We start from the raw sequence: 19,852 nt of genomic DNA on the forward strand, positions 1-19,852 counted from the left end.
AGTTATATCTTCATCAATAATACATGGAGACTCCATCGCTATCACCTGTGTATTACATCACTATTATCTTTGTACTGCATCACTCTCATCTGTGTACTACATCACTACTCTCTGTGTACAACATCACAGATATCTGTGTACTGCATCATTGCTATCTCATCACTACAAGCCTATGTACTATATATGTCACTAACTTCTGTATGCAAAATCACTACATTCCTTTTCTTTGTGCCAGGCTGGTGACATACGAGGGGAACAGTCATCCAATCATCACAGCTGAAGCTGACGCTGATGCATTTGTTAATATTGTTTCCTGGTTTGACACTCACCTTGGCCTACAGTTTACATAGCGTTGAGGTTTAGCTTAATATCGATCCTCACGAGCCAGCTCTGTTAAGGAAAACATTCAGGATATAATGGGAATATTCTTGATGTTTATACATATGTAGCTACGTATACATAATTGTATGAAATTTTTGGTAATGAGTGTACCGTATATCCAAGATTTTTTTTTTAATTTATATGAAATTCTTGGTCAAAGAATCATATTACAAGATATAGTGACTAATTACTCCTAGCAAAAAGGCTTTTCTTATACAGAAATAGTTTTGATAACCATTTTTTTTATGAATTGTGATTCTATTGTTAAACCTGTTGTCTTTTATCTGTATTGTGTGTATGAAATAAGCAACTGATATTGCCTTTAATTGGCATCATCTAGCAAAAAAGGTATAGAAATCATCAGTTTGATTAGAAGATAGTGAACTGAAATCATTTTACTTTACGCGATAATGAAATTTAGCCTCCGCTTATTATTTAACAGATTCATAAAATCATAAGTTTGTACAATGAAACACATAGAAGGTAATGATGAGATGGTCATTTTGAGGTTGGCGGGTTGTTATATATAAATTGCTCAAAGAATCCATGGAATGTTATAACAATTCGTAATAATCATTTTCTAATTATTCATGCTACTTAACAATGCTAAGGAGTGCAATAGAGTCGCTGTATTTTTGTACAAAAATCATTGTTTAAGTCAGTAATTTTTTCTATCCTTTTTAAACAGCACGACTACATTGTATGTAAAAGTGTATGCTACCTAGGTAACTTACCTGTGGCGAAAGTAAATGTACAAATGTTGTTTTTCAACTGATTTGTGTGTTTGAGTATACTACATTTATATGTACATTTGTATTTTTGTAAACAGAGATACAGTTAATTTATTGTGAATATATAATAGATAACGGTCTATTGTTTTGTGACGGGCCAGTGATTTGACGAGTTAATAAATCAGATGCAGCAAATCCAAGTGTTCCTCATCATTATAATCTCACACACAGTATCAGATATAAAACTGCAGGTAAGGTGTCAACTAGAACATGTAATTCAAAGATCAGCTGTCTCCAATAATCCTCTGGCAAGCTAAGAAAATGAAAATACAGGAGCGTTTTCAGTCCAATGTAGCTCGGTCTTCTCAAGTATGTTAATCCAACATGTACCCCGACAGTAATGTCATCAGCTGGATGATATATTCATTGTCCATTTGTTCGTTTGCTGGGTTGATCACCCCATGAATGCCAGGATCATTTTGAGATGGGGTATCCATAGAGTAGTTTGCGATTATCTCGCTGAACAACATACCGGCGGCCCATCGCATGCCATCCAGAGCAATTAGGGCAGTGTCTTGCCCAATGACACAACAACAGCACAGACCAGAGCCATTTCTCATCTTCCTGAGAAACACAACCCGACACGGGTAAGGAGCATTTAACCAAGCACCTTGGATCTTCACCCAAGATTACATTGCTGGTTCAATAACTGACCGAGCTTTCTTGGCCTTGTGGAAGTGAAATGAATTCAAAATATCCCAGATAGATCCTTTTTATTTTCAATCTTGGCTATAGTCATTCAAAACTGACTACCCAGTGGAGTAATATTAAGAAGAAAACTACAATAGAAGAAATGGCCATTGGACATTATTTGAAGAACACATTTATACCTGTGCAAATATGCATGTTTTCCTGAATCCAACAGTTCAAACTGGAGTTATTGGTCAAAGGAAAATAATGAGAGACACACTGCATTTAACGTATCTTACCGGGTATAAGCCCAGGGGGCCAGTGCACTGAAAGTTGGAAAAAATGAGGGGAGCGGCTTATCCCCGGCAAAGACCCTATGCAAGAAGGAAAAAAGAAAAACAGCCATCTTAGATTATGATATATAAATATATCTGTGATGTGGTGCCCTAATTAAGTTGCTCAACAGGATGCTTTTAAAAATTGCAATGCCCTTAAACATTCACAATGTTAAATTTGAACATCCCTTGTGCAGGCTTTAACAAGAGGCCCATGGGGCCTGTATTGCTCACCTGGTTGGATTAGACCAAATGTCAAAATAATGTTCATGTTCAATTCGTTTTATTTGTCAATCTCAAACAATGCTATATATGGTTATGGTGTGGGGATCCCAACTGCATTAAAGACATAACGAAGTCCAGACTCTCGATGGGTCTGAAAGACCTCAAGAATTGTTTTTAGAACATCCATTCATAACTTTATGACTAGTAGCGATTTAAAGGAATTATCTCTATTTACCCTATGGGGCCCCGTCCCTTTGGCCCCTCGGGGGTCAGAGTCACCATTTATGCAAAATCTGTTCCCCTTCCCCCAAGGATGTTTTTGACCAAAATGGGTTCAAATCCATTCATAACTTTATGACAAGTAGCGATTTAAAGGAATTACCTCTATTTCCCCTATGGGGCCCCGCCCATTTGTTCCCTCAGGGGTCAGTCACCATTTGTGCAAAATCAGTTCCCCTTCCCCCAAGGATGTTTCTAACTAAATTGGGTTCAAATCCATTCATAACTTTTTGACTAGTAGCGATTTAAAGGAATTACCTCTATTTCCCCTATGGGACCCCATGCCTTTGTCCCCTCGGGGGTCTGAGTCACCATTTATGCAAAATCTGTTCCTCTTCCCCCAATGATGTTTCTCACTAAATTGGGTTCAAATCCTTTCATAACTTTATGACTAGTAGCGATTTAAAGGAATTACCTCTATTTCCCCTATTGGGCCCCACCCCTTTGGCCCCTCGGGGGTCAGAGTCACCATTTATGCAAAATCTGTTCCCCTTCCGCCAAGGATGTTTCTGACCAAATTAGGTCAAAATCCAATAAGAACTTTTTGACTAGTAGCGATTTGAAGCAAATGTTGACGGACGGACGACGGACGCCGCACCATGGCATAAGCTCACCGGACCTTCGGTCCAGGTGAGCTAATAAATTGAACAAAAACTGCTTCCTTAAGTAAGAACAAAATTTATTAAGATTTCTCATTGTCTGAACCAGCAGACAAAACAAAACAGTATTCGCCAGCAAATAGCAAAATGTACAAAATGTGAATAAAAGGAATGCATTTTGAATTGGATACCCATACATAATTATATATATACAATTGAAAAATGTACAACATTGAAATTGAAACAAACTTCATAATTACACATAAATAACAATATCAATATAAAGCTATTTCCAAGGATGAATCCCTTTTAATGCTCTTTGGTTAACAACAATACCCACTCAAAAGTAAAAAAAAAAAAAAAAACCGAAAAAAACCACCTGATTTTATTAAATGTGGTCAGATCTGAATTTATTTTTTCACTCATATTCACTTATTTAGTTTGCTCTTAAAAAGTGACTCCCATCACAAGGCTTAGTAAAATTTTATTCAGTACCAATAAATATCAAAACATCTGAAGTATAGTTAAAACAGATTTAATCTCAACCTGAGTATTTTCATAATTGTAAACTTATAAATGACCTATACAATGAAACAAATTATTTTAAGTTAACCTATATCTAAAGTGGTCTGTGAATCATATAATGTATAATGTTTACAAGAATATACCTATTAACTATCACATTTCATGTTTGTGGACACAAGTTTATATAAAAATCCAAGGTAAACAAATAGAAAAAATGCCTGTACAATATTAATTTTGATATGACACAATATATATGGCAAGTACATATATAACAACTGCAAAGGCCAGTTAACATACCAAACAAAACGTCCTCTTTGACAAGGACCAAAGTGAGGACCAAAAAGATACATCATTAATTGTAAACCACCAAATGTCTTGCATATAAAGAACGTTATAAATCACTAGTTGTTCTGTAATGTTTGGTTTGGCTGCCAAATCTTGTTCCCGATCATGGCCACCAGTTACAATTGCACATTATACGTATATGCAATTTCTATTGGACAAGAAGGCTGTGGTGTGTTATGTTCTTTGAATAGATAATATGCAAGGTGCGTCCTTCCATCAGACGATATTAATGCCATGTTCAATTTTTGGAGGTCATAATGAAATGCCCTTTATATTATGGTTTGTTATGATTTTTGAGTACATAATGTATTTTTTCCTATTGGACATTAGTTGTGACCTTTCTATCTGACAATGATTGTGCCCTTTTGGCTGCGGTTTGTGAAGTTGTTGTTTCTACTACACATGTAGTGGTAGGTGCCGGGTTTGAACTTGAGCACAGCGCCCTCGTACGATGCTGGGGCATTGTTGAGGAGTTTATCCATCTGTGTCTTGGTGTCGGCAGCTTCTCCTGACTGTCCACCGCAACTACTTCCTTTGATGCACCTGGATACAAACAATATACAAAATTACATAGTACACAAATATACCTTCAGAAATTATGACCTGTACACACAATATGATTAACTGAACAATTAATTTATTATAACTTATAGGTAAATACACTTATGTCCCATCACCAAGAAATCACAAGCATACTTTGACAAGCAAATTGAATCAAATTCTCAAAAACTAGCTACTGTAATATACATACATTGCTTATTACTAACTGTTCAATGCCATTTACTAATGTCTCTTTATAACCTACTTTTAGCTCGGTACATAATACTAAAAAAAAAAGAATGTTCCTCTATAATTTCCATATTTGTGCATTGAGCGTGAATATTATGTACACGTTATCAAATGTAAATGAAAATAATGATGTACCAAGAACACACATCAGGCAAAAATGTTCTCACAAGAGTTTTATTACTAATAATACCAGAAATATTACCTGTATTACATTGAATAAAGATATAGTTTTCCTGTACATACACAAACAATACATATACAAGTATGTATAGATATTAACCCATGACAATGATACTGAAGTTGTATTCTAAAGAAAATCATAGAATTACAGGTAAGAGAGATATATTACATACATATAGTATCCAGATGAAGCCATGCTGACTGCAAGGTCCTTTGGTGACACAGATGTTTTACTGTGATAAATCCATTTTACTTCGGCATTCTGCCACATATTGGACTGTTCAAATGGCACAGGATAGTTGTCATTCAAATCCTGTATCTGTACCATATTGTTTCTATCAGTACCTAGAACCAAACAAATGTTTAAGTTGAAATAAAATAGAACCCTTCAATACATTTGGTCCATTATCCCCACATGGTGATGAACGGCCAATACTCTGACATGATCACTGCAACAAATCATATATTAGGTGATATGATCACAATGTATGTTGAATATATGCAAGTGGACAATTTGCATCCATGTAAATACACATACATTGAAATCGGGCTGTTAATCACCGCAACATCGAAACATTATCATTTTGGGATTTGGTGTAGTGGTGTAAGCTGCAGGTATTTCTGGATAGGCAATATCTATTACATGGTATTTGCCGTAGATCATGAGTTTGAGACCTGGATAGGGCACGAGTCATGAAATGTATTCCTTCATCGTTTGTGTTACTCTGCTGTATATACATCATCATAAGTATTACTGGGTTATATATATCATAATATGTGTTACTATGTTATATATATCATAATATGTGTTACTATGTTATATATAAATATATAAATCATCATATGTGTTACTATGTTATATACATATATCATCATTATTTGTGTTACTATGTTATAGATATATCATTATGTATATACAACTTACCATCCTTTCCTTGTCCCTCGTCACCTGCTTGTCCATCTCCACCATTTCCTCCATTGTTATGACTGTTAGAACCTAAAACAATAACAAATATATGAAACTTAACAAGAAATGCTTACATATCCACACACAAAGTTCACTAAAGAAGCAGAAGGTATAACTAGTGTGCACTGCTGGAAACTGATGGAAAAATTGGTTCACACCTGTCCACTGTATGTGTACCAGGTCGTTAGGTTGGAGACTGAGGGTGTTAGGGTGGACATCGTACTCACCTGTCCACTGCATGTGTACCAGGTCGTTATGTTGGAGACTGAGGGTGTTAGGGTGGAAATCGTACTCACCTGTCCACTGTATGTGTACCAGGTCGTTAGGTTGGAGACTGAGGGTGTTAGGGTGGATGTCGTACTCACCTGTCCACTGTATGTGTACCAGGTCGTTAGGTTGGAGACTGAGGGTGTTAGGGTGGAAGTCGTACTCACCTGTACACTGTATGTGTACCAGGTCGTTAGGTTGGAGACTGAGGGTGTTAGGGTGGAAGTCGTACTCACCTGTCCACTGTATGTGTACCAGGTCGTTAGGTTGGAGACTGAGGGTGTTAGGGTGGAAGTCGTACTCACCTGTCCACTGTATGTGTACTAGGTCAGTTAGGTTGAGACTGAGGGTGTTAGGGTGGAAGTCGTACTCACCTGTCCACTGTATGTGTACTAGGTCAGTTAGGTTGAATACTGAGGGTGTTATGGTAGGAAGTCGTACTCAGCCTGTCCCACTGTAATGTGTACCAGGTCGGTAGGTTGGAAGACTGAGGGTGTTAGGGTGGAATCCGTACTTACCTGTCCACTAAGTATCGTGTAGCGCAGGTCGTTAGGTTGGAGACTGAGGGTGTTAGGGTGGAAGTCGTACTTACCTGTCCACAGTATGTGTACCAGGTCGTTAGGTTGGAGACTGAGGGTGTTAGGGTGGAAGTCGTACTCACCTGTCCACTGTATGTGTACCAGGTCATTGGGTTGAAGACTGAGGGTGTTAGGGTGGAAGTCATACTCTACAGCTGGGTACACCTGGACGATGTTGCCACGCTTGCCCCTAATGTTGAGGTTGTAGACCCTCTCATTCTCTATTTCAAGGGGCGGGGCTTCATGAGAAACACATGGCTACGGTCTTGGAATACACGACCTGTCTGATCTGTATTGATGTTTAGTCGGAGAGCTGACCGCTCACCAACATCCACATATGGGTTTTGTTCCACAGGAGACATGGTCTTTGTCTGTCTGTGGAAAGATTACACTTACTGCTGTAGCTTATGTTTAAGTCAATAAATTTTCTCTCTTATCTAAGTCTAAGTTATGTTTACTGCTTAAGGATAGAAAAATTACTTTGGAATATTTTTGGAACAGATGTAAATGCTTTAAAATGGTATGATTCATGTTATCAGGAGGAGACAGAATTTAGTATGCCTTGGTCCTGGAGATATTCCATTGCTTGTAAAGTAATTCTTAGTTTATAACATGTTACAGTGATAAAATGTTGCAGGACTTGAACATCTAACTCTACCAGAAACCAGGTAATACTTACATGTTCCTGTTGTGACTACTGTTTGTAGCATAGGGGTCAAAGTCATCAGTGGAAATGTTGTATCTGTAAAAGAAGGAACACAATCCTCAAATACAAAATAGTTTAATTGTCTTCAAATTGTAGAGTGGTTACTGTCAAAACTTTGTAAAATTCAAATTAACATCCGAAATATGTATAGCAGATTCTAAAAACACATCTCTTTGTGGTTTAACTGGAGAGGAATACAGCATCTCATAATCGTTACAGTATTTCCTACCTGATTCTAAAAACACATCTCTTTGTGTTACTGGAAGGGAAGTATGGCAGAGTCCAGTCATAGTGAAGAGCCTTTCCGTCAGCTCCATTGCCAAGGTGATTAGACCTGTAATGAAGGCCAACATCCATTGTAATAAGAAAGTGTAATGCAAATTTTCCTGCTGCAGCAGGAGCTCAGATTACATCAACAGTATACTTTGTGTGTCCTTTGTAGTGCTGAAGATTATGCTTAGGTGCAAAGTGGAGAAGTTTGTGGTTTTAAAAAAGCTTAATTTTTTGGTGATTTGAATAATATAAGATCATTAGAAAATGTCTGTAAGACATAAATGTCTTATCGATGAAAGAAGGAGGGTTGCTAAGCATTTAAATTGAATCAGTTTATGATTTTCTACATAAAGCATGTGTGACCTTGGCCTTGGATCGCTGAAACAATGATTTCCGAAGTATACTCATACTTGCTCTCCCTTTGCATAAAGTTTGACCAAAATCTGACGAAGACTTATTTGATAAGTGTTTACAATGAATCAGGATGTGATATGACATGAGGGACATGACATGACAGGATGGACATGGGCAATATATATGGCTGGCATCAAAACAAAGTGGTATGTTACATCGTGTGTGTTTGTAGCCATGCCTTTAATGATGTTAGGTCAGGTCTGAGTGTGATATTTGGGGGCTATAGGATTAGAGACCTCTCACTCTTGAGCCGATAGTCTAACTACTGGTTTGTAGCTTAAAAAGAGAAATTCCTACAGGTCCGAGCCAATAAGAAAATCTATACTCTCCACTTTTACATAACAACCCCTATTCAGAATCACCTACACCTTACTGTGAAGTTACCTGTATAAATTGAGAAGTTTAATCTGCAGAATATGAAATCCACCTACAGGTAAAGTGAGCTAGTAGATTAAAATGTTCAAATATTATTTGCATGAAACCCTATTATGAATATCATAATATCTGCAATCTTTAAAAACATAACATTCATCGCTGATTTGTTCCCTTACCTGGAAAAGTCAGCAGCTCTACACTGTGGAGCGTCAAGCTTGATGAGGCATTCCTTCTTGGTGACGTCCTCAGCATCAAATGGTACAGCCCAGATGTACTTGTAACCTCCGGCAGTCTGTCGTGTACACTGATTTTCACTAGTAAAGGCTAAAAACAAAAGGCATATGTTGAAAGTTTGTTTGATACCTTATAACATAATCAAAGATCATTTGCTATTTCGATTTCTCATTACATGTTATATTAAAAGAGTGAAAGAATTTTGAAAATTCTACTTGTGTCTATTAAATTTTAGAGTACATGTACAGTTTATCAAATGTTAATGACAGGCAGTTAATTAATGTTTATTATCTGTTAATGACAGGCAGTTAATTAATATTTATTATCTTTTAAGTACTGTGCAACAAATGAAATTTGTCCCCAGTGGTTATGCCAGGTATCATTGGTATCATTGACTCATCAAGTTTTCAGTGACTATTCCTAAATCTGTCTTCTGGTTTTTGTGTCATATTTTTGCATATCTTGACATGTATACCTGGAGTAAGTTCTGTAACATTTTGACAAATATCATGGTGTCATATTATAACATATCTATCATACCTGGGGCCTTTTCTAGGTAGCTGTAGAAGGCTATCCACTGGCCACCATTGTCGACACACTGCTGTCGGTTGTTCCACTTGGATCCATCTTTGCGGCTGCCATCACCATATTTTTCCACACACTGATGATATGGTCGGATGTTGAAACTTTCCTTTTCATAATACCTATAAATATATGAGCATGTGAGCATAAAGGCCTTTCCAAGTAATTCTTTTAATACACTTTTAGTTTTAGAATTCCATGTGCCACTTTTAGTTTTAGAATTCCATGTGTTTAGTGATATCTAATTAGCATGACAATGCCACAATATAAAGCATCCAGCATGTGTCCATTAAGATAGCCATGAAGAGAGCAATAGTTCACCATCAACATGTCTCTTCTATATAACAGGATCAAGCTGCCTGTAATGAAATCTTATACAAATCTAAATAAGATGGCAAAGGGTGAAAGAAAGGTTAAAGAGGAGTATTGAATTGAGTGCTATGACATGTATTGTCATTATGAATGACAAAGCTTTGCAGGCAAACAACACATCAAGTATACCTATATATATACACTAATTACATGCAAACTATGTGCGAACAGCAGTATGTATGTGTACTTACTGACACATGGAAGCATTTTCAGCCAACACAGCAATATCTGTCCAGGGAGTTGGATGCCAGTATGGATAATAATCTCTTTCTTCTGGACATTCGTAGCCATAGCGATTGCCTTGATTATCTTGTCTGGTATAGATAGCACTGCTGTACCCAAATTTGTTGTTCTTAAGTTTTTGGTCTGCTGTAAACAACCCTGTTCAAAATCATGGAAGTTCAGTATTAGTTTACTACATGAAAAGCAAATAAGACACATAACCATGATAATACTCCCAGAAAGTTCATCATTTTCAGCACAAAATATTTATTTGTATAATACATAAATAATGGATTAAATTTAGCTTTAAACCAGAGGGATCTTGGCGCCCACCATTGAATGATCTTTATAGGTTCTATGTCAGATTGATCTTTTCTCTACTTTTCTCTTCCTCTAAGTCTTACTAATCTGTGTAAATTCAGAAACAGCCCTCTAGTACTTTTCAAACAAGGGGAACCTATATATATAAAATTTAAGATTTAGCGATAATGGCTGTCTGTCGGCCATGTTGTTTTCGGATTGGTCCCAATATGAAAAACTAGGCACTGAGGGGAACCTACATATGAAATTTGACACAAAGATCCCTTCAGTACTTTCTCAGAAATAGCCATAACAAACTTCAATTGTCAAAATCCAAGATGGCTGCCTGTCGGCCATGTTGTTTTCTGATTAGTCACAAAATGCAATATGCATAACTAGGCACCGAGGGGAACCTGCAAATGAAATTTCAGAAAGATCCCTTCAGTGCTTTCTGAGAAATAGCGATAACAAGCTTCAATTGTCAAAATCCAAGATGGCTGCCTGTCGGCCATGTTGTTTTCTGATCAGTCTCAAAATGCAATATGCATAACAAGGCAACAAGAGGAACCTACATATGAAATTTGAGAAAGATCCCTTCAGTACTTTCTGAAACAGCGATAACAAACTTCAATTGTCAAAATCCAAGATGGCTGCCTGTCGGCCATGTTGTTTTCTGATCAGTCTCAAAATGCAATATGCATAACTAGGCACCGAGGGGAACCTGCATATGAAATTTGAGAAAGATCCCTTCATTACTTTCTGAGAAATAGCGATAACAAACTTCAATTGTCAAAATCCAAGATGGCTGTCTGTCGGCCATCTTGTTTTCCGATCAGTCTCAAAATGCAATATGCATAACTAGGCACCAAGAGGAACCTACATATTAAATTTGAGAAAGATCCCTTCATTACTTTCTGAGAAATAGCGATAACAAACTTCAATTGTCAAAATCCAAGATGGCTGTCTGTCGGCCATCTTGTTTTCCGATCAGTCTCAAAATGCAATATGCATAACTAGGCACCAAGAGGAACCTACATATTAAATTTGAGAAAGATCCCTTCAGTACTTTCTGAGAAATAGCGATAACAAACTTCAATTGTCAAAATCCAAGATGGCTGCCTGTCGGCCATCTTGTTTTCCGATTGGTCTCAAAATGCAATATGCATAACTAGGCACCAAGGGGAACCTACATATGAAATTTGAGAAAGATCCCTTCAGTACTTTCTGAGGATTAGCGATAACAAGAATTGTTTACGGACGGACGGACGGACGGAGGGACGGACGACGGACCACGGACGCAGGGCGATTTGAATAGCCCACCATCTGATGATGGTGGGCTAAAAATACCGGGAAGCTGCCGTGGTACAGATATGATGAAGTTTTTGTGTTTAATAATCATGAATGTGAGCTGGTGTTGAACAGTTTGTTTGAACTTTTGTCCATAATTTGTCAACTTATTTGTAAACATGTGTAAACAGGACAGGAAAAATGCAATGACTGGACTTGGACTTGAACTCAGGCCCTCCAAATCCTAGACAGACACTCTAACTATTTGAGCTATCTGGCCAATGGCATTCAATCCATTTCCTCCCTCCTTCAACAAATTAGTCCTCTATCCCGAAAGCACACACAAGACCCTATAACACCTTGTGTATTTAGTTGGACACCAAATGTAACAGGAGAGGAAAAAGTGACCAGACTGGGACTTGAACCAAGGACCTCCAAACTCTAGACAAACACTCAAACCATTTGAGATGTCTAGCTACTGGAGTTTAGTCCTGACAAAAGAAAATTCAGTTCAACTGTATGTTAAACTTCAGTATTATGCTATGAACATCCCTGACCTTTATTGCGTTGTCGTATATAACAGCTGTCGTACCACTCCCAGGGTTCCTGAATCGCTCGGTTAGATTTTACATTGTTGTTCTTCCTGTTGTTTTTCTGGTTTTTTGTCTCATCCAGGTTGTTGGGAGGCTGGTAGTCCTGTGTACTGGTCTGGACTCCATTCCTAAGTGTATCATCTGTACCTGTCCAGCAAATATCAATTTATAGTTACTCAATATTTATATCCTGTCCTGACACACTAGTTAATAGGTAACCAAAATGTAGTGCATCATGCACATTTGTACGATCGCCTGTGTAATGATCAAGTTAATTCTTTCATACCTCAGGTTCATTACAACCTTTGTACCAGAAGTTTAAACAAAATAGCAAACTACCATGTGCATTATTGGTGTATTGTATTTTGATACAGCATACTTGCCAACTTTTTAAAATTCTCATGGGGGAGAAAGTGCGTGAGCGACATTTTTGACTGGAAAACACATTTCACGCGCGCGACACATTTAGCAAACAAAAACTAAGGGGAGATAATTTGCTATTGGAAAATAAGTTCCTTGCATGAACACTTAAGCTTCCTTCCCTCACTGAAAAAAAGGGGGAAACAAATTATTTCAAGCTTGGCCAATGATCTTTTTTATTCAAGTTTGGAAAGATAATTATATAAACAACAATTAAGTTACAAAAAAAACCCTGCAAAATTACATCATTTTTAATTATTTCTGGAAATGATTTAACTCACTGTTCACTCTAAATAAAAGTATTTACTTAGATATGTTATGAAAACTATGTTGTAAGATAGATGTCAGTCAATTAAATGCAAATTATCACAATGATGTCACTTTCTATCAAGCTTTCTCTCCAGCAGTAAACTTCAAAAGAAAATACCTAAACTGTCACGATAAATATCTAGAGTACAATATAATATCTCAATGAAATTTCAAATGTTTCCTTTGGATTACAACAAAGACAACGATACAAAAAAAATAAAAAGGGCTGTACCAGCAGTTGTAATCAGTTAGGCTTAAAACTCAGTACTTTGTAGATGGGGACTGATACTTAAATTCAAAGTTTTAACATGACAGTATTTAGTTTAAGAAAGTGAGTATTTGTGGACATGTTTACAGAGAATACAGGTTAGAGTAACCATTTAGTGTTATCATTATCAAGAAATAATTCTTAAATTAATAAACAATATCTTAACATGTATGGCATGAACACCATTCAGAACTGCAGACAGTTTTATCCAAAGCAAAAATGAAGACAGCTGCCATACTGTTTACATTGTAGCAACTTTTACTCTGATGGACATTTGTTAGTTTTACTGGAAAATCATGAATTTAGCAACTGAAATATTGTTTCAAAATGTTGAGCATCTGATTAATATTGTTTAATTGGATACCCAGGTACTAGTATATGTTCAACAAATCAACATTTATTTATCATCAGACTATCACATCAACTTTAGTCGACAACAGGGAAGAGAGAGCGTGACATTTTGTCAGATAGAGAGAGCATACTTTAGTCGACAACAGGGAAGAGAGAGAGCGTGACATTTTGTCAGATAGAGAGAGCATACTTTAGTCGACAACAGGGAAGAGAGAGCGTGACATTTTGTCAGATAGAGAGAGTATATGTTTTCCTGATTTTAGTCAACAACACAAAATGAGTTAACAAGATCTTAAACAAACTGACACCTGTTTAATACAAACAGGTAAGGTACATATAAGTATGGTCACCTGTATCAAGGCCAATAATGTATTGTAATGACTTATCATACAGGTACATATAGGTATGGTCACCTGTAACACGTCTATAACATACTGTAATGTATCATACAGGTACATATAGGTATGGTCACCTGTAACGAGGTCTATAACATACTGTAATGTATCATACAGGTACATATAGGTATGGCCACCTGTAACGAGGTCTATAGTATACTGTAATGACTTAATCATACTGGTACATATAGGTACTGTCACCTGTAACAAGGTCTATATCATAATATAAAGTATCATACAGGTACATCGTAGCTAGCATGCATGTATTATTTTATCAGATTGACATCTAAAATACAGGGATAAGACTGCATATCTAGAGACAGGTAAAGTCTCACCTGTGGGCGTGTCAACATCGTCCTGACACATATACTGCAGCACTAAGTGACAATTCTGTTTCTGGGGATTAGTGTCCTCATTACCCCCACAGCCATGCTGATTGGTCCACTCCACCGACAGGTAGCTCTTTCCTGCATCATTTGTCTTTGTCTTCCAAGGTCCACTTTGAAAATATTTCTAAGAAAGACAAAAAGAAGCATTTATTCAATCAAATCCACAATTTCTAGTCAGAATATCACATGATTCTGCTGTCAGTTGAGAGAATATATCCGAAATTGATTTGTTTTTTTTTAAATTCATTTTTTACATTGTAAAAGAAAACATAGATTTACATATGAATCGAAAGAGACTTATACATTATTTCTTGAACATCACCTTTAATAGGATATAAACCATCCTGGACTGTTTGCCACAGTTCACCTACCATTCTGTATTGTTTGCCCTCATCATTGTTGGCTTTTTCAGCAGTAGCGTCCCCTACATTGTATCCACCTCGGTTGTTGTTCTGTAATAAAGTGACTGACGGTCAAAGCAATAATCTCTCTAGATCTAGGAACTGGTGATTCCAAAATGAGAACAGCTTACAAACCTTCTTTTAACACCACTATAATGACACCAACTGTGTTAAGAAGCCACTTTAAATCCTCACTGCAGTTATACGGTTATGGTAACTAAACAAAATGTTATGGCCACCTTTGGCTACATCTCTGAATGAAGTTTTAAATTGACTTGCAACCTCATCTCTCATTATAATTAAGTTAAAATGTAAACAAAAGGCTTATTTTACAAAGTATAGAAAATCCCAATATTTTTTTTATTATATCACAGTGATAAAACAGATTGTTTTAGCCTGATAGAAAAATTTCAAACAAATAGCACTGGATGACAATATGATACCATGCAATTAAATAACCAGTTTCTTTTAATATGAATTTGACACATTTACATCCTGTGGAAACTTTACAGATGTATGCATCTTTACCTGTGAATCAAACACACGGTTGGCGTTGGTTCGAGTTGCTGTGGTTTCTGACAGTCTGTTGTTGGAACCTCGTGGAATTTGTAAGTATATGTCTCCTTGTACACTGATTATAAACATCAGCAGCAGCAGCTTGCTCGAAAACACCACTGTCTTCATCTTATCTGTAATATAATCAACAGATGGTGTGTTACAATTCAAATATATCTTCATCATACATGTTATATCATCAACAGATGCATGCAGGTGTGTTACAATTTAAAGTTGTTTTCATCATGAATTATGTACCTAGCTGTAATACAACAGACATATAGCGAGGGTCTATACAGATGGAATATAACACTGATTTGGGACTAAATGGGTGTTTTGGTGTAAAGAAATATCTCATCTATCCATATATGTAAGGTAGGTGTACCGTGTTATACATTATGTGATTTTGGTGCAAACACTATCAAATCAGGCATGATATAATTTCACGCCAGATTAAATTGTGTTTGCACCAAAATCTTAGCGACACCAAACTGTCCGGAGAATTCCACATTTTTATATAGTAGTGTGCTCTGGCCCTACACCAGACATGGTCAGAGCCAGAGGAAGCTCTGGCTAGTCTGAAACCATCAATGTAAGTAGACTGTAGCTGCGTGTAAATGTACACTATTTATCTTTGTACTAATTACAGTATAGATCACCATTTGGGTTATTTTTTTATTTAGTACCACCACCTCTTCTTTTTCCCAGGGTTGGGTCGGGTCTGTAACTGAAGTCCCTGTTTATAGTCCTTACTTTAGAAGTAGAAATACATTTGTACATGATCCATCATCTATGTACAAGTATAGGCGTAGACAGTAGAAATCAGCATGCCGTCAACACAAATACCTGTGTTGTATAAATTACTTACTTGTTTTTTTTCATTTTGATTGATGTTGTTTTGTTCCGGTTGTGAACTGTACATATCATTACATGTATATATACATGTCATTGTGAACGTATATATACCTGTATTTACCTGTAATTTGGGTCTACGTCACATCATACAAACAAATATTACACCGATCCATATATTTATATACGGTACTTACCTTAAAATTCGTGAGACTTCTATGTAGGTATGAACTTCTGTATCTTAAACATACACTAGATATAGTATAAAATTAAGGAGATAGCTAAACACTCATCATCTTACCACCAACTTCCTCCTACTAGTTTATGTGTGAAGTGAAACTAGTTTGTGTATCTTTGTATCACTACGCATAAACGTTGAAATCAGTCATTATCACTTCCCCAGAAGTAACGAATGTAACATTTCAGAAAAAAAAACCCACACAGACAATTTTATATCCCATCCACCGAAGCACCTTCAAAAAATGACGTGTTGCTTACAAAAATTCACTTATAATAAGAACTATATCTTACTCGGATCAATATCGCAGGTATCCGATTTGCAGTGAGGAGGCAATAAGGTCATGTGTTGCATGAGTCAACAACTAGCTGCTATATCAAATTCAGTAAAATTGTGACGTGAGGTCATGCAACTTGTTGTCTACTTATATAGTAAATAATCGTCTCTTGTCATGCGCATTTGGTTTTGCCTGACCGATTGTACTAGTTATGGAATTGTACCCAATATTAATTATAATGTATCACATTCATAGTATACAAAAATGTACATACATTGTACACTGTAACACTGTATGTAAATTATATACATTGTATAATAAATTTAGTATAAATAAATGATGTGCATTATATCAGGGACGTACATAAATTATGTACATTGTATAATAAATTTATTTTAAATAAATCATGTACATTATATCAGGGACGTACACACCCCTGGATCCGCTAGTGAAAGGTTCCATGATAATGCGCGTCTTCAAATTGTTGAAAAACAGAATAAAATGATAACATCTTCAGCATGGAACTTCGATAAATGACGTGATTTAATTCCAAAGTGATATTAGCATTATCTATGAAGTCTGAAACGTTTCGTAGCTATTGAAAATTTAAACTTCGAACAAGTTGAACAGTACACTTTCTTCTTCGGGGGAAGGTCAGCATCTCCAAATGGTAGCATTCTTTCAGTAAGGTTATAATGAATCAATGGCTTGAAGTACATATGGATGCCGTGCGGAGATTATCGTATAGCGGGCATCGCAAAAGATACAATAATCCGCATGAGCAGGGAGGACTATCAATCAGAGGCAGTGTATATTGATAACACAATGTAGTTACAACATGTCTTGTACATCTCATTAGTATTGATGGTAATATTGTCCTCCCCCATCTTATGCTTGTCTATGTCATGATAATTACGAAAATGTTTGTACTGTTCCCTATATGCTTGTTTTGCATTTGGATGAAATAAAAAAACTGAAAAACCTATTCAAGGAACTGCATTCCATTCTGAGTCTTGTATTTCGGATCTGACCATGTCTACTTTCAGAGGAGAATCGAAGTATAATATGAAACTTTTTAGAGAAATCCAAGTAAGCGTTTCTTAAGATTCCGTAATGTCGGATTCGCTTTGATATCGGAAGGAAGAGAGTTCCAGCATTTTAAGACGGAAAATGAAATAATTCTGAAACAAAGAAGTATGACAAAGTAATGCATGAAAACTGACCATTTCTACGGAACATTTCTGCATAATATATTGTTTTATGCAAACTGACCATTTCTATATAATACATGTATTAAAAAACAAAGTGACCATTTCTACATAATACATATGTTTTAAAACACAAACTGACCATTTCTACATAATACATGTTTTAAAACACAAACTGACCATTTCTACATAATACATGTATCAAAAAACAACCTGGCCATTTCTACATAATACATGTATTAAGACACAAACTGACCACTTCTACATAATATATATATTAAAACACAAATTGACCATTTCGACATAATATATATATATGTATTAAAACACACATTGATCATTTCTACAGAATAGTTCTGCTTAATACATGCATTAAAATACAAACTAAACTATATCTATGCATTACAATACTAACCGACCACATTGAAAAAATGATAATTTCTACAGAAATAGGATACACACATATCATTAAATACAGATAATGGTATTAAATAATAACTAATCTATACAGAATCAAAACTATATAACAATAGTATTGTGTTGAAGTCGTATTACAGATGTACTGCTTCGTAATCCGCTATCATAAACATAACACCAGTTTATCTTTCGAACTATACACAATAGGGTTATCTTTGCCCTAATTTTAGAGCATTTTGTTTGATGATAATGTTGTATCTTCCGGTTTCAAAATTTGATATACATAGTATGTAGCTTTGCTATATACACACACACAAACATATATATCATTATCGCGCTGTGATTGCAAAGTCTTTTCATACTTTACAAGATCGACCAAAGCAGTACATGTGCATGCAGGTAGCTATAATTTCAATCCATCATACTTTCATTAATAGTGTTTTGTCAATTTTAAACTATAATGTATTTCGGTTTGATAGAATCATTAAGAGTATTACCGATAGATTATTATTATACATTATATATTATAATTCACATTACAAAGATACATGTCTGGTGTTGTGACGAAGCAATCTATCAATTATTCTAGGTCCTTGAGCAAATGTAAAGGTGATTCTTTTAAATTCTATAACGATTGTAATAGGCCTAATGTTCTTCTCCAGTGGACATTCTAGCTTCGCATGGGACACAACCAAGAACTAATGATAGAAAGAATGTGTAAGTAAGGAAAAGAAAGTAGGATAAGAGGAGTAGACGCGGAAGAAAAGGAGGAGTGACAGAGTGAGTAAGTGATAGATAAAAAGAAGACATACACTTACGGAACAGAAATAACGAAATAGGAAGTTAGAAAGTACGGAAAGCAATTTAGATAAAGGAGTAAGTAAAGGTTTAACTTATGTGTGTATATAAGTAAATGGTGACGGAACTCGAACAAAGCTAATTGGACTTTACAGTATCGTGCCAACTATCATGTACAATGTACGTACTACAAACTAGACTGTAATAAATGTAATAGCATACATGTACTTAGATCTAGAAATGTAGAGCTCACCAGATAAGTGTCACCTGTAGGCACGAAAAAACAAGACTTGTTTAACATCACTGATAGTACTTGTCCTCGGGTGACGTAAGATAATTTAAGCCACGGTTACAGCCATTTAATCATTTTTGTCTACCACAATAAAGCCAAATCATCATTTTTACGACAGATTTTACATTTGGCACATGAAGCAATATTAATATTCTGGCAAATATATCAGTTGTACACAACGGTAAAGCTTAAAATGTTGTGCTGAAAACATGTAAATGTTATCTTTTCTTATACTTAAAAGAATTGAAAAATAAAATGAAAAAGAGGATTTTGTTGACGAAGTTATACAACAATCGATGCACGAAACAATGTATGAAATACGATCATATTTCTTATTTTTATAACAGTAGATGGCTGTCTGTTTTGTTAAAAAAGTTTTTTATGTACATGTACAATATGATGTGTTACATATATAGACATGGTGTACGCTTAC

General features: G+C 35.9%; 2 protein-coding genes across 2 annotated transcripts in view; one reads left to right on the forward strand and one right to left on the reverse strand.

The window, feature by feature from the left end:
- The window catches only part of LOC117331697 (acylamino-acid-releasing enzyme-like), a 28,172-nt gene extending 26,865 nt beyond the window's left edge, over positions 1-1,307 (forward strand). Inside the window, exon 23 of the mRNA XM_033890533.1 lies at positions 236-1,307. Coding sequence (XP_033746424.1) covers positions 236-350 — 115 coding nt within the window. The 3' untranslated portion in view covers positions 351-1,307. The remainder of the gene's footprint in view (positions 1-235) is intronic.
- A 2,316-nt stretch (positions 1,308-3,623) lies between these two features.
- On the reverse strand, positions 3,624-16,539 carry LOC117331698 (protein DD3-3-like). Its single transcript, XM_033890534.1, is given in 15 exon segments — positions 3,624-4,653; positions 5,253-5,424; positions 6,005-6,076; positions 6,975-7,119; positions 7,122-7,266; positions 7,571-7,633; positions 7,827-7,931; positions 8,836-8,983; positions 9,434-9,597; positions 10,039-10,228; positions 12,214-12,396; positions 14,328-14,505; positions 14,753-14,833; positions 15,311-15,471; positions 16,387-16,539. Coding segments are annotated over 14 exon segments (2,004 nt in total). The 5' UTR covers positions 15,467-15,471; positions 16,387-16,539; the 3' UTR covers positions 3,624-4,451.
- Positions 16,540-19,852: the final 3,313 nt, after the last annotated feature.

Source organism: Pecten maximus, chromosome 7 (genome assembly GCF_902652985.1).
Source record: "Pecten maximus chromosome 7, xPecMax1.1, whole genome shotgun sequence".
Lineage (NCBI taxonomy): Eukaryota > Metazoa > Mollusca > Bivalvia > Pectinida > Pectinidae > Pecten > Pecten maximus.